Genomic DNA, 15,159 nt, shown 5'->3' on the forward strand with positions numbered 1-15,159 from the left:
AAACAAATATTAGCCCAGATGTGTATAGCATCAAATTATTTTGCCAGCATTTTTCTATAAAATAGACAGAATCTTTAAAATATTAATGAAAATTACAAAATCCTTGCCAAATATCAATACTTCACAGTTTGGGAAACATAAAAATAAGCTAAACTTTCTACACTTTCGAGCAAATTATGATTCATTAAAAAATTTCCCCTCTGCGCAGGGCCTTACCAAAGCTCTGATCCTGCAATCTGGTTTTGATTCCTTAGTCTGCCCAGGTTTCAACAGATTTCATCCTGAAGTGGGAATGGGAAGATAGGACCAGCACTATCCATATCCAATGGAAGCTAAACTAGTCCCTGACTAATTTGAAAAAATCCAGTTTCTGGCAACAAAGAATGGTTATCGACTCAATGCAGATCGACCCCCAAAATGCCGGCTATCAGCTACTTCAACCCAAGACACAGGACACAAAAATGACTCTTTATCCATTAAATAAACTAAAGAAGCATACACATTTTCCCGTCAAATTGTACACTTAAACTCCTGCTAACTCATCTAAACTTGAACTTGTTTAGCATGACAATGAAGAGAATTTAAAGTAGTGATTAAGAGTATAATATAGTAAGGAAAGAATGACACTTACAGGGACTTTCTTGGTCACTGAAGCTGGAGGAAAGAAGATTGAGAACGTCATATCGCAGCCTAGGGTTGGACTGTAGTGCTTGTATCGCCTGTTGAATCCTCCGAACATTTTATTGCTGCTGATCTCAGTGGGGCCTTCCATCTTCAAATGCCCTAACAAAACCCTCAGTCTCCTTTGCTGATCTTCCACGATTATCTATTCGGTCGACCTGCAAACACCAACGATAATATTGGTGGTGCTACAATAGTTGAATGATGAATCATGTGACGTGCTGGTCATATTCGGTTCCCCGAGGATGAGGTCACATGGGCGAAGAGCCTGTTGTTTTTCGAGATCGGTAGAATGCTAGAGCGATTTTCCACGTAATATTCACGCTACGCAATTTAAGCGATAATGGAAAGCATTATGGATATCATATGGATCACAGTCCAAATACATCAAATCTTTAGTTGTGTTTATGGTTCAAAATTATGTTTAAGGAATTGGTGAGCATCATGATCATGATCATGATCATGATCATAATTGTGAAAGAGTTTTTATTTTTATAATTTGAGATCAGAATGGATCCCGTTTTAATTTTGGATTAAAAAATAATTTGCCTATTTACAAGATATTGCTATTAGGATAGGATTGTGTGGGGATTTATTAAGTTTAAATAGTTTTGAGCTTTTTATAAGTGGTTTTTACCTTTAACCCTTTCATATGAAATTTGAACTAATAATCTCATAAAGACTAAACTCCATAAGTATAAATCAATTATTATATATTTATTTCTTATGAAAAAAGTTTTTCAAATTTTTATATTAGATATTATTTTTATAATAATAATTTTATATGGCATTAAAAATTTAATATAGATATAATTCAGCACAAACTAACTAATCTATAACTTATTAATAAGATATAAAGAAGCTATTACATGTTTATTTTTTATTAACAAAGTTTTTCAATTTTTCATATTGAATAAGGATGTCATTTTCACACTATAAATTCCATATGGCACACATATAAATTCCATAATGCACACTAAGAAGATTCTTCATATATATATATATATATATATATATATATAAAAACCATGTAAAGAACACAAATTTACATAGTGAGTCAAGTCAATGTATTAAGGAAAAATAGAGGAACTTTACTACCGCACTTATGACTAAAATCTTGCTCCCTCGCCCTATTGAAACCCTACTTTCTAGCTATCACCATCATCATTCTCTAAGCTCTGTTTAAGCCCCAAAAATGTCCAGCATTGTAGGGGGAGCAACACTCTCTCCTACAGCCAAATTATGGCTGGGGAAGGTTGTTATAATCAATTCAAGGCATCTCATGCTCAAGACGCCTTGAACCCTAAGGGCGGTGCAAATGAAGTTAAAACCAGTCAATAAAAGAACACAGATAAACCCCTAAGAACTAGATGAAAAGCTACACGAAGTTGCTTTCCAAAAGAAGCAACATATCTAAAATTCGAGATCTAGTCGATTCACATTAGGGAATACATTCAATACATGAGATTCCATGCCTCATAGGCAAATTTCTAGGAGTACGTCCCTTCGAAAAAGCTTTATCTCAATGTATTCAACTAAAATGGAAACCAAAAGGCCACATCAAGCTGGAACTAGGAGAGAAGGGCTTCTTCGTCATCATTTGCTAACATAGAAGATACAATGTGAATATTCGAGAATGGCCCATACTTCTTCAACGTCGTGGTGCTTTACCAAAGATTCTAGACATAAAGATTCATCCTTGACAAAGAGAATTTCACAACAACACTAGTCTATATCATAATGTACATCTACCTAGAGAGTTATGGGATGAGAACACACTTGTAGGCATCAGAAATGTTCTAGGGCATTTTGTCAAAGTTTTAAAGGCCACCAAGGAAACAAGGTATATATCTTATGCACGTATATGTGTATACATGAATATTTCATAACTCCTACCTAAATCCATTTGCATCTACTACTAAGGTAAACTTTCAAAGCAAACCCTAGACTACGAGCACATTCCCTTCAGATGTTATCATGCCACGAGCATGGGCACCTCTACCGAAATTGCCCATTACTAGTTCAAACAACTCCAACTAACTTCACTCAATCCAAAAGTCAAGATGGTTTTTCCAAGCCTAAAGGTCACCATCAAGGGTCCAAATCCCCTCAACCGCCACCAACAATGGTTTTGACCCCCTTGCTTCCCTCTCCTCTTCACCCCAACGTCCTAATCCATTCCCCCTGAACTTGAAATGCCTAATACAGATAACCTCAAAGCTTCTATAGACACCCCAACCCTCCCCTGCTATCCCCTCTAAATCTTCTCTTCAGGAGCCTTCGTCAGCCAACCCAAAGACAAATGTGCATAGTGAAGAAATCAAAGACATGGATCTATAGAAATTAATTATAGATTCAATATTGCTCATGTAATGTTCTAAAACATAAGACTCAAGTCTACTCTACTCATATGTGGAAAGCAATTCACGATTGAGAAACAATATAAAAAACATGTGACATGAATCAATACACATAACATGAGGATATATCTAGGGGAAAGTCATTGCTCAAAACACCTTCCTATTTGTATTGCATTAGTCAAACAATAGAGAAGAAATATAATGCTTGTTCAAGCTTGAACAATCTTTGCGCAAGTATAATCTATCTCACTGCCTCACAAGCTAACTCTGGACAACACTTAGCCAAATATGTTGCCTGCCAAGCTCCTATTTCCTTGCACTGTTTCTCAAGGAATTAGCCCCTTATTAATTAGGGAAATCCTTATCCAAAATTGCACAATCCCTATAGGTCCTTCTATGACTGCATGTACAACTTGGATAATTATACAACTAATAGTATACTTCCCTTGAACTCCAATCTCAAGTGGGTAACTTGTATTGCACGCATGCATGAGTTAATTATGGTTGATTTGTCGGTTAATTGGTTGAACGTTGAAGTTGCACCCCATTGCTAGACCTTGTACTAGTTCCTCTAATAGTTGGAACTAGTTTAACTCACTTTAACTCAGTTGAACTAAATTAAATTATTACAACTCAAATTAAAATCAACCTAGGCTCCTAAATTTAGGAGCCACTCTACATGGCTCAAGCTAGGCCCTCAACTTGAATTAACTGAGCCAACTAAGTGAAACTAACTTATTTAACTCATTCTTGTTGTCTTGTGATGTGGAATTACAATTTTCTCCTAATTTAATTCAAGGGAAAATTAAATCAGGATTTTTCTTGTTGCCATTTTCAACACTCCCTCTCAACAAGAAAGGGATTATCAAATACCCCAATCCTGTCTCTATGGAACTCGAATTTTCCTCTTGACAATGCCTTTGTCAAAATATATGCATCATGTTCCTCTGTAGGAATGTATTCCAATAACATAATCTGCCTATGCACACAATCTCATAAATGGTGATATCGGATGTCGATATGCTTGGACCGATCATGAAAAACTAGACTTTCAAAGAGTTTGATACAACTCTGACTGTCACAATAAATCACAGTAAGATCCATCATCTAACCAAATGGAAACCAAAAGGCTACATCAAGCTGGAACTAGGAGAGAAGGGCTTCTTCGTCATCATTTGCTAACATAGAAGATACAATGTGAATATTCGAGAATGGCCCATACTTCTTCAACGTCGTGGTGCTTTACCTAAGATTCTAGACAGAAAGATTCATCCTTGACAAATAGAATTTCACAACAACACTAGTCTTTATCATAATGTACATCTACCTAGAGAGTTATGGGATGAGAACACACTTGTAGGCATTAGAAAGGTTCTAGGGCATTTTGTCAAAGTTTTAAAGGCCACCAAGGAAACAAGGTATATATCTTATGCATGTATATGTGTATACATGAATATTTCATAACTCCTACCTAAATCCATTTGCATCTACTACTAAGGTAAACTTTCAAAGCAAACCCTAGACTACGAGCACATTCCCTTTAAATGTCATCATGTCACGAGCATGGGCACCTCTACCGAAATTGCCCATTACTAGTTCAAACAACTCCAACTCACCTCGCTCAATCCGAAAGTCAAGATGGTTTTTCCAAGCCTAAAGGTCACCATCAAGGGTCCAAATCCCCTCAACTGCCACCAACAATGGTTTTGACCCCCTTGCTTCCCTCTCCTCTTCACCCCAACGTCCTAATCCATTCCCCCTGAACTTGAAATGCCTAATACATATAACCTCAAAGCTTCTATAGACACCCCAACCCTCCCCTGCTATCCCCTCTAAATCTTCTCTTCAGGAGCCTTTGTCAGCCAACCCAAAGACAAATGTGCATAGTGAAGAAATCAAAGACATGGATCTATAGAAATTAAATATAGATTCAATATTGCTCATGTAATGTTCTAAAACATAAGACTCAAATCTACTTTACTCATATGTGGAAAGCAATTCACGATTGAGAAACAATATAAAAAACATGCGACATGAATCAATACACATAACACGAGGATATATCTAGGGGAAAGTCGTTGCTCAAAACACCTTCCAATTTGTATTGCATTAGTCAAACAATAGAGAAGAAATATAATGCTTGTTTAAGCTTGAACAATCTCTGCACAAGTATAATCTATCTCACTGCCTCACAAGCTGACTCTGGACAACACTTAGCCAAATATGTTGCCTGCTAAGCTCCTATTTCCTTGCATTGTTTCTCAAGGAATTAGCCCCCTATTAATTAGGGAAATCCTTGTCCAGAATTGCGCAATCCCTATAGGTCCTTCTATGACTGCATGTACAACTTAGATAATTATACAACTAATAGTATACTTCCCTTGAACTCCAATCTCAAGTGGGTAACATGTATTGCATGCATGCATGAGTTAATTATGGTTGATTTATCAGTTAACTGGTTGAACATTGAAGTTGCACCCCATTGCTAGACCTCCTACTAGTTCCTCCAATAGTTGGAACTAGTTTAACTCACTTTAACTCAGTTTAACTAAATTAAATTATTACAACTCAAATTAAACTCAACCTAGGCTCCTAAATTTAGGAGCCACTCTACATGACTCAAGTTAGGCCCTCAACTTGAATTAACTGAGCCAACTAAGTGAAACTAACTTAGTTAACTCATTCTTGTTGTCTTGTGATGTGGAATTACAATTTTCTCCTAATTTAATTCAAGGGAAAATTAAATCAGGATTTTCTTGTTGCCATTTTCAACACTCCCTCTCAACAAGAAAGGGATTATCAGATACCCCAATCTTGTCTCTATGGAACTCGAATTTTCCTCTTGACAATGCCTTTGTCAAAATATTTGCATCATGTTCCTCTGTAGGAATGTATTCCAACAACATGATCTGCCTCTGCACACAATCTCATAGATGGTGATATCGGATGTCGATATGCTTGGACCGATCATGAAAAACTAGACTTTCAAAGAGTTTGATAAAACTCTGATTGTCACAATAAATCACAGTAGGATCCATCATCTAACCAAATGGAAACCAAAAGGCCACATCAAGCTGGAACTAGGAGAGAAGGGCTTCTTTGTCATCATTTGATAACATAGAAGATAGAATGTGAATATTCGAGAATGGCCCATACTTCTTCAACGTCGTGGTGCTTTACCTAAGATTCTAGACAGAAAGATTCATCCTTGACAAAGAGAATTTCACAACAACACTAGTCTATATCATAATGTACATCTACCTAGAGAGTTATGGAATGAGAACACACTTGTAGGCAGCAGAAATGTTCTAGGGCATTTTGTCAAAGTTTTAAAGGCCACCAAGGAAACAAGGTGTATATCTTATGCACGTATATGTGTATACATGAATATTTCATAACTCCTACCTAAATCCATTTGCATCTACTACTAAGGTAAACTTTCAAAGCAAACCCTAGACTACGAGCACATTCCCTTCAGATGTTATCATGCCACGAGCATGGGCACCTCTACCGAAATTGCCCATTACTAGTTCAAACAACTCCAACTAACCTCACTCAATACGAAAGTCAAGATGGTTTTTCCAAGCCTAAAGGTCACCATCAAGGGTCCAAATCCCCTCAACCGCCACCAACAATGGTTTTGACCCCCTTGCTTCCCTCTCCTCTTCACCCCAACATCCTAATCCATTCCCCCTAAACTTGAAATGCCTAATACAGATAACCTCAAAGCTTCTATAGACACCCCAACCCTCCCCTGCTATCCCCTCTAAATCTTCTCTTCAAGAGCCTTTGTCAGCCAACCCAAATAGAAATGTGCATAGTGAAGAAATCAAAGACATGGATCTGTAGAAATTAATTATAGATTCAATATTGCTCATGTAATGTTCTAAAACATAAGACTCAAATCTACTCTACTCATATGTGGAAAGCAATTCACGATTGAGAAACAATGTAAAAACATGCGACATGAATCAATATACACAACACGAGGATATATCTAGGGGAAAGTCATTGCTCAAAACACCTTCCTATTTGTATTGCATTAGTCAAACAATAGAGAAGAAATACAATGCTTGTTCAAGCTTGAACAATCTCTGCGCAAGTATAATCTATCTCACTGCCTCACAAGCTGACTCTGGACAACACATAGCCAAATATGTTGCCTGCCAAGCTCCTATTTCCTTGCACTATTTCTCAAGGAATCAGCCCCTTATTAATTAGGGAAATTCTTGTCCAGAATTGCGCAATCCCTATAGGTCCTTCTATGACTGCATGTACAACTTGGATAATTATACAATTAATAGTATACTTCCCTTGAACTCCAATCTCAAGTGGGTAACTTGTATTGCATGCATGCATGAGTTAATTATGGTTGATTTATCGGTTAACTGGTTGAACATTGAAGTTGCACCCCATTGCTAGAACTCCTACTAGTTCCTCTAATAGTTGGAACTAGTTTAACTCACTTTAACTCAGTTTAACTAAATTAAATTATTACAACTCAAATTAAACTCAACCTAGGCTCCTAAGTTTAGGAGCCACTCTACATGGCTCAAGTTAGGCCCTCAACTTGAATTAACTGAGCCAACTAAGTGAAACTAACTTATTTAACTCATTCTTGTTGTCTTGTGATGTGGAATTACAATTTTCTCCTAATTTAATTCAAGGGAAAATTAAATCAGGATTTTTCTTGTTGCCATTTTCAAGACTCCCTCTCAACAAGAAAGGGATTATCAAATACCCCAATCCTGTCTCTATGGAACTCGAATTTTCCTCTTGACAATGCCTTTGTCAAAATATCTGCATCATGTTCCTCTGTAGGAATGTATTCCAACAACATAATCTGCCTATGCACACAATCTCATAGATGGTGATATCGGATGTCAATATGCTTGGACCGATCATGAAAAACTAGACTTTCAAAGAGTTTGATACAACTCTGATTGTCACAATAAATCACAGTAGGATCCATCATCTAACCAAATAACCCAACAAGAATCTTCCTCATCTAGATAGCTTCACAAGTTGCTTGACTAACAGCCATGTACTCTGCTTATGGCGAACTGAGTACAACTGATCTCTACTTCCTGTTGTAGCAAGAAACTATTGTTGACCCAATATTGAAGACTCCTCTTGAAGTGTTATTCTGATGTGATGGACTACCTGCCGAATCTGCATCTATGAAGCCTTGTAGCTTCACTACCTCTGTCTGTATGTACGAAAGACCATATTGAGTAATGCCTCTGAGGTATCTTAACACATGTTTGGTCGCCTTCGAATACAGTTTGGTTGGCTTAATCATTGCTTGACTAAGGTGGTTAACTGCATAACACATGTTTGGTCGTGTGTTCACCAAATACATGAGCGAACCCACAAGCTGCCTGTAATAGTGGCCTTAACTTCCTTACCTGAAGTGGCATCCTCCTTCCTCCAACTGTCTACTAGAGGAGTTTCCATGGGTTTACTACTCTCCATGCATAACTTCTTCAGTATCTCATTGGCATAATTTCCCTGAGAGATAAACAGTTCCCCATCTCCTTGCCATCCTTCCAAACTGATGAAATATTGCATGAGTCCCATGTCCTTCATCTCGAATTCTCTTGCAAGATCCTCTTTGTAATATTTGATAAACTTTCATCACTGGTTAAAATCAAATCATCAACATATAATACTATAATCAACAATTTACCTTCAACAACAATCTGGTAAAGGCTTGCATCTGCTTCACTTTTGGTGAATCCCAACCTAGTGAAATAATTTTCGATCCCGGTGTACCAAGCACGGGGTGCTTGTTTCAATTCATACAACGCTCATTTAAGTCTGCACACATGCGACTCTTTGTCGAAGGTCTCAAATCCTTCCAGTTGTCCGATGTACACCTCCTCCTCAATCACTGCACTGAGGAATGTTGTCCTCACATCCATCTGATGGATCTTCTATCACATCTGCGTTGTAAAGTGCTAGAATTGATCTGATAGAAGAGTACCTTGCTACTAGAGCAAAGGTATCCTCGTAATCAATTCCCTCCACCTAAGAGAACCCCTTGGCCACAAAGATGGCCTTGTGTTTCTCGATGCTTTTGTCTACTGCTCGCTTCACCTTATAGATCCGCCTCGAACATACCACTGACTTGTTCTCTGGTCTTGGGACCACTTCCCAAACACTATTTTTGACTATGGAATCATATTCCTCTACCATGGCATCAAACCATATCGACTTTTGCACTGCTTCCTTGAATGAGGGTGGTTTTGTCTCAACTAGCTCACTCATCAAAGCCATGTACCCAGTGTACTGATCCGGTGACCTCCTCTGTTTGTGCTATGATGTGCATGCTCCCACATTCTCTTTAGCATCATGCAATAATCTGCCAGCTTCCCTGGTGCGCTTGCTTCCATCTCTGGATGTCTATGCATGAGTGGGTAGATCCACTCTCTACTCCTCTGCTTGTGGTTGCTCCACAACATCTTGAGGTTCTCCTTTTGGAGCTAAAATCTCCTCATATGCATGCAACTAAAGCTCCCTCTCAAGGGAACATCTCATGTCCTTCTCTTCATCAAACTTCACATCTCAACAAACAATTGCCATCATGTGAGATGACAGGTACACCTGATAGTTGTGAGGTGTATCAGAGTACCCCACAAATATGCCCAACTTTGTCGCCTCTAGCTTTTTCCTTGCATCCTTGGAACATGACAGTAAACTGATGAACCAAAGATCCTGAAGTGTGACACATTTAGTTTCTTCCTTGAAAAAGCTTCTTATGTTGTACTCATCCCGAGAATCCGATGAGGACTCATGTTCTGCACATATACTGTTGTGTTGCATGCTTCAACCCATAAGTGAAACGGTAGGCCTTGATCATGTACCATCGCCCTTGCAACTCCCACAATACTTATGTTCTCCCTCTCAGCAACTCTATTCTGTTGTGAGTTATGGGGTGCTATTAGCTCCCGTCAAATGCCTTCCTTTTTGTAGAAGTTCTTAAACTCATTTGACACATATTCTCCACTGTTATCGGTCCTAAGAGCCTTCACTTTCCTGCCAATGTCTTTCTCAACAAGTTCTTTAAATTCACAAATTTTGGAGAATGCCTAGTCTTTCTTTTGCATGAAGGAAATCCAACACTTACATGAGAAATCATCTACAAATATAACATAATACATGTTCTTGGTCGTGGAGGTTGTTGAGAAAGGTCCACAAACAACCGGGTGAACTCTTTCGAGGACTGATTGTGCTCTACTGTCCTTACCATGAAAGTTGTCTTTGGTGTACTTCCCTAATATACACCCTTTGCATGTATATCCCTGCTCTAGTGCACCCTTGGGAATTCCTGTAGAAATATGTTGCATGATCTTTAAAGCTCCACGATGCAAATGGACAAGTCTCCTATGCCATAATTCACCGATGTTTGGATATGCACCTTCTCTGCTTTTGTGCTCAAGGAAGCACAAACTTCTACATCCAATTTGTAGAGGTTCTTCACACGAACCTTGATCCACTTCACTTGTCCCTTTACGATGTGCCTAAGGAAATCCTTTCCTTTGCTAAATATCATAGTGTAACCACGATCTTCTAACATAGCAATTGAAACTAAATTCTTCTTCAAACCCATAACATACATGACATCTTTTAATGTGAGAGGAGAACCAGACTCCCTCTAAACAATAACTGTATCGATATCGGTCGCTATACGTTCCATCATCTCCCATCTCAATGTGCATCTGGAGGTCCTTCTCCTCTAAGTCACTGAAAAATTATTTGTTGCCCATCATATGGAATGAGGCTCCACTATCCAGATACCACACACTACCCATCACTGATGTCACCATGCATGCAATGAGGGTGAAATACAACTCAAATTGTGAAGCTAGAGCTTCACCTACCGCTCCTCCTGAGGGCTTCTTGCCGCCCTTCTTGTGCGGACACTCTGTGGCATAGTGTCCCAGCTCATGACAATGAAAACATCTAATCTTTAATAAGTCTTTCTTCTTGCCTACCTAACCAAAATCTCCTTTGGATTTCTCTTCCCTTTCCCTTTCTTTGCCTTTCTAGCCAAGGCATAGTTCTCCTCATCCTCAACCTTGGATGAAGTTCCATCTTTGTTGCTCTGCCCGATATCTTCCTACACGAGATCGAACCATAACTGCTCCCAACTAGCTAGTTTGTCTCTACCATTCACAAAATCTTGATAACTGTGCAAGCTCTTGAGAAGACCCAACAGAGCTAGAGCTACCATATCTTCTTCTGGAACAGTAATACCGACCCTACCAAGTTCATCACGACACTGTGAACTTGCTCAGGTACTACAGAATTGATTCGGCCTTTTGCATTTTGATGCTACAAAGCTTGTCCTCGGTGCAAGCTTCTTATGGTCACTGTTGTTCTCAAACAATTCGATCAGTGTTTTCCACATCGCAAATGGAGTTTCTTTCCCATGGGGATTCAAGACAATATGATCTCGAACTCCCTCCAATATGATCCTCCTCACTTTAGCCACATCCTTCTTCCACTGAGCGAGATCATGGGCATCAATTGTTGAGGGTTTAACTACATCTGTCTTGATGTAATCTAGTAGCCCATTATCATCTAATACTGCCTCCATACGAATCTTCCATGCCACAAAATGTGTGTTTCCTTCCAGAGCATACTCGAGCCTGATTCTGGTGGCAGTCACCTTCTCAGTCCTAGCTTCTCAGTCCTAGAGAAATCCTGCAACATTGATCTTGAAATTCGAACCTCCTGCACAAAATTGGAATTCTCTTCTCTACTGTGATTCTAGCTCTAGTACCATGTAGAAATTAATTGTAGATTCTACTCATGTAATGTTCTAAAACATAAGACTCAAGTCTACTCTACTCATCTGCGGGAAGCAATTCACGATTGAGAAGAAATATAAAAAACATGAGACATGAATCAATACACATAACATGAGGATATATCTGGGGGAAATCCACTACTCAAAACCCCTTCGTATCTGTATTGCATCAGACAAAAAATAGAGAAGAAATACAATGCTTATTCAAGCCTGAACAATCTCTGCACAAGTATAATCTATCTCGTTGCCTCACAAGCTGACTTTGGCCAACACTCAGCCAATTTTGCTAGTTGCCAAGCTCCTATTTCCTTATATTGTTTCTCCAGGAATTAGCCCCTTATTAATTAGGGAAACCCCCATCCAGAACTGTGCAATCCCTATAGGTTCTTCTCTGACTGCATGCACCAATTGTACAACTTGGAAATTATACAATTGATAGTACATTTCCCTTGAACTCCAATCTCAACTGGGTAACTCATATATCATGCATGCATGAGTTAGTTATGGTTGATTTATCAGTTAATTGGTTGAACACTAAATTTGCACTCCACTGCTAGACCTCCTACTAGTTACTCCAACATTTGGAACTAGTTTATCTTACATTAACTCAGTTTAACTGAAATAAATTATTACAACTCAAATTAAACCCAACCTAGGCTCTTAAAATTTAGGAATCAATCTACATGACTCAAGTTAGGCCCTCAACTTGAATTAACTGGGCCAACTAAGTGAAACTAACTTAGTTAACTCATTCTTGTTGTCATGTGATGTGGAATTACAAATTTCCCCTAATTTAATTCAAGGGAAAATTAAATCATGATTTTTCTTGTTGCCATTTTCAACAGTGTTTCCTCAGCAGCATGTCTTGCACTGTCAAGTACACAAGCTTCAATGGTTTTCTAGCAGCATGAAAACCTGTGCATGATAACTTGTTGCATCCCCCTCACAGGCTCCTTCCGTAGACTTGGTCTAGCTGCAGGTTGAGCAGCCCCCACAAGAAATTGCACAATTATGGAGGGGAACCAGCCTTCCCTCCAGAAATTGCGCAATCCTATCTGGCAGCCTGCTGGCCTCAGGAATTGCGCAATTCAAACCATCAACCTTCCCTGCAGAAAACTGTGCAATCTAACCCAGCAGAACTGCTCAGCCCAGAAATTGCGCAATTTTGGGCAACAATCAGTTGCTCAGCCTAGAAATTGCGTAATCTCTCTAGGCAGCCAGCCCAGCTCCCTCCTAGAAATGCGCAAATTTCTCCCTCGGGGAAGCAGGCTATTGCATGTGCCATCGGGTTGACCGGTTCCACCCGGGACCGAGAAAACTTGTCTTGCATGCATGGGCTACTTTTTTCCGAAATAGCAAAAAAGCAACGTGCAAAAAGAATCCCTTGATTTTAGGGAGATATTTTTAGCAGTTGGAGGTTACATGCAAATATTGTTTTAGAATATTTCCTCCAAGTGTTGCTTTTTCCTAGATTTGCGGCATACGCATCATGAGCCTCAAACTTATTTATTCGATGCTTTAGAGCTCACTTCTTCACATCGATCTTGGAGCTCTGACATCCCACAACACATCCAGGAGTCTTCGACACATCCAGCTAAGATATTTCCATATAAGTTCTCTTAAATTGTCTTTTGCAACATTTCTGTCGCTTTTTGTGTTTTGGGCTTGTGTGAGTGTTGTCTGTTTGATTTCTATGAATGCTTGTTGTCATTTGCATGCATATTAGCTTGTAGTAGCATCGTTTCAATTTTCATTAGCATCTCACTGTTGTCGCATGCATGACACTGTTTTGCACGAATGATCGCAGATTCAACGACTCGCTTCACACAAATGAATGATGTTTCATTTTCTGAATCTTGCATTCACTATTTGCATGCACGATCATTCACTCATGCTTATACTCAGTATCGCGATGCATTCACATTCACATTTTCTTTCAGTTGCTCGTCGGCGGGTCTGGGCAACTTTGGCCCGAACTCTACCTCACTAAGACAACATTGCAAATCCTGAGAGGGAAGGCTCTGCCTTCCTCTCAGAAAATGCGCATTTTTGCCCAGTGACTGTCCTCCAGTCTTACATTGCGCAATTCTGAGAGGTAGTGACTACTAGCCCAAAAAATTGCGCAATGCGGTCACTGGGTCTACAATCCTTGCAAGCTGAAATTACGCATTACACAATCTCAGCAGCCAGTAGGCCAGCTTGGATTGCTCATTGCGTAATTCCAGCAACCAGCAGACAGTCTAGACTGCCTTTTGCGTAGTTCCGGTGGCCAGTCCCCTGGCCTCCCAGGAAAAATTGTGCATTCCTTGCCAGTAAATCCCCAAGTATGTTGCATGTCGTTCCTCGAGTTTGCTTTGGTTTTAGCTGACAGATTTCTTGCCATGCATGTCACTATGTCTCCAGATCTAGTAGGTGTTCGTCTGCCTTTCACCAGTTTAGGATTAATGGCCTCCAAGAGATCAGGATCAAAGGACACTAACAGAAGCGCAACTAGAGAAGCAGTTGAGTGAGCGTCTACAAGTTTGTTGGTCTATGAAGACACTAAGCTAATTGTAGACAAGGACATCAAGTTGAAATGGCAAGAGGTCAATGATGCATTTGCAGGCACATTTGGGGAAGACCTCGAAGACTGCCAAGTCTATGTGAACATTCACAAGTCCGGCTTGTACAAGATTGCATGCAGGTATCCTGTGTTCCAGTGCGTGGACATGATACATTGGATCGTCTCACACACTGATCCTGAGATGATGACATTGAGCATTGTCAGCGGGACAGAGATTGCTACCTTTAGGGCACATGATTATGAACAGATGTACCATATGTCGAAGCCCATGATCACCATGGAGACACCCTTCAGCATACCCAACAGTAATTCCAACTCCAGAGATATCTTGAAGAACTGGGTGAAGGAGCCGGCCAAATTCAGGATGACACCCAACCAAGTTTACAAGATAAAGATACTGCGGAAGGCGTATCAATACTTGGTCTTTTTGCATGTCTCTTGTATGTCTAAGAGACCACGGAGACCTTCCCGCAGAGTTGGGTGATCATGTTGGACCAACTGGCCAGTGAAGGCAGAGCATGCAACTGGTCTGACATGTTGGCTCACAAGCTAAAGAATAGGTAACAAGAGCTCGACAGCTACCCAAATGTCAACAAGCAGAAATCTACATGTCCGCTTACATCTTGGGTGCAATCTGTGCCCGTAAGGAGTTCTCGAGCTTGAAGTGGGCATGGACATTGACGGAGACCTCTGTGAACACTTATTGTAAGATGTTATCTGAATGCATCTTCAGAGGAGTT

The 15,159-nt window shown here is 39.6% G+C and overlaps 1 protein-coding gene across 1 annotated transcript in view; it reads right to left on the bottom strand.

Annotated features, from left to right (window-relative positions):
* The window catches only part of LOC149265203 (S-formylglutathione hydrolase-like), a 214,246-nt gene extending 213,214 nt beyond the window's left edge, over positions 1 to 1,032 (bottom strand). Inside the window, exon 1 of the mRNA XM_089429168.1 lies at positions 632 to 1,032. Within this exon, the coding sequence (XP_089285294.1) occupies positions 632 to 772 (141 nt within the window). The 5' untranslated portion in view covers positions 773 to 1,032. The remainder of the gene's footprint in view (positions 1 to 631) is intronic.
* Positions 1,033 to 15,159: the final 14,127 nt, after the last annotated feature.

Source organism: Pinus tabuliformis, chromosome 6, assembly GCF_031772625.1.
Source record: "Pinus tabuliformis cultivar Carrire ecotype Pingquan chromosome 6, CPIR1, whole genome shotgun sequence".
In the NCBI taxonomy this organism is placed as follows: Eukaryota; Viridiplantae; Streptophyta; class Pinopsida; order Pinales; family Pinaceae; genus Pinus; species Pinus tabuliformis.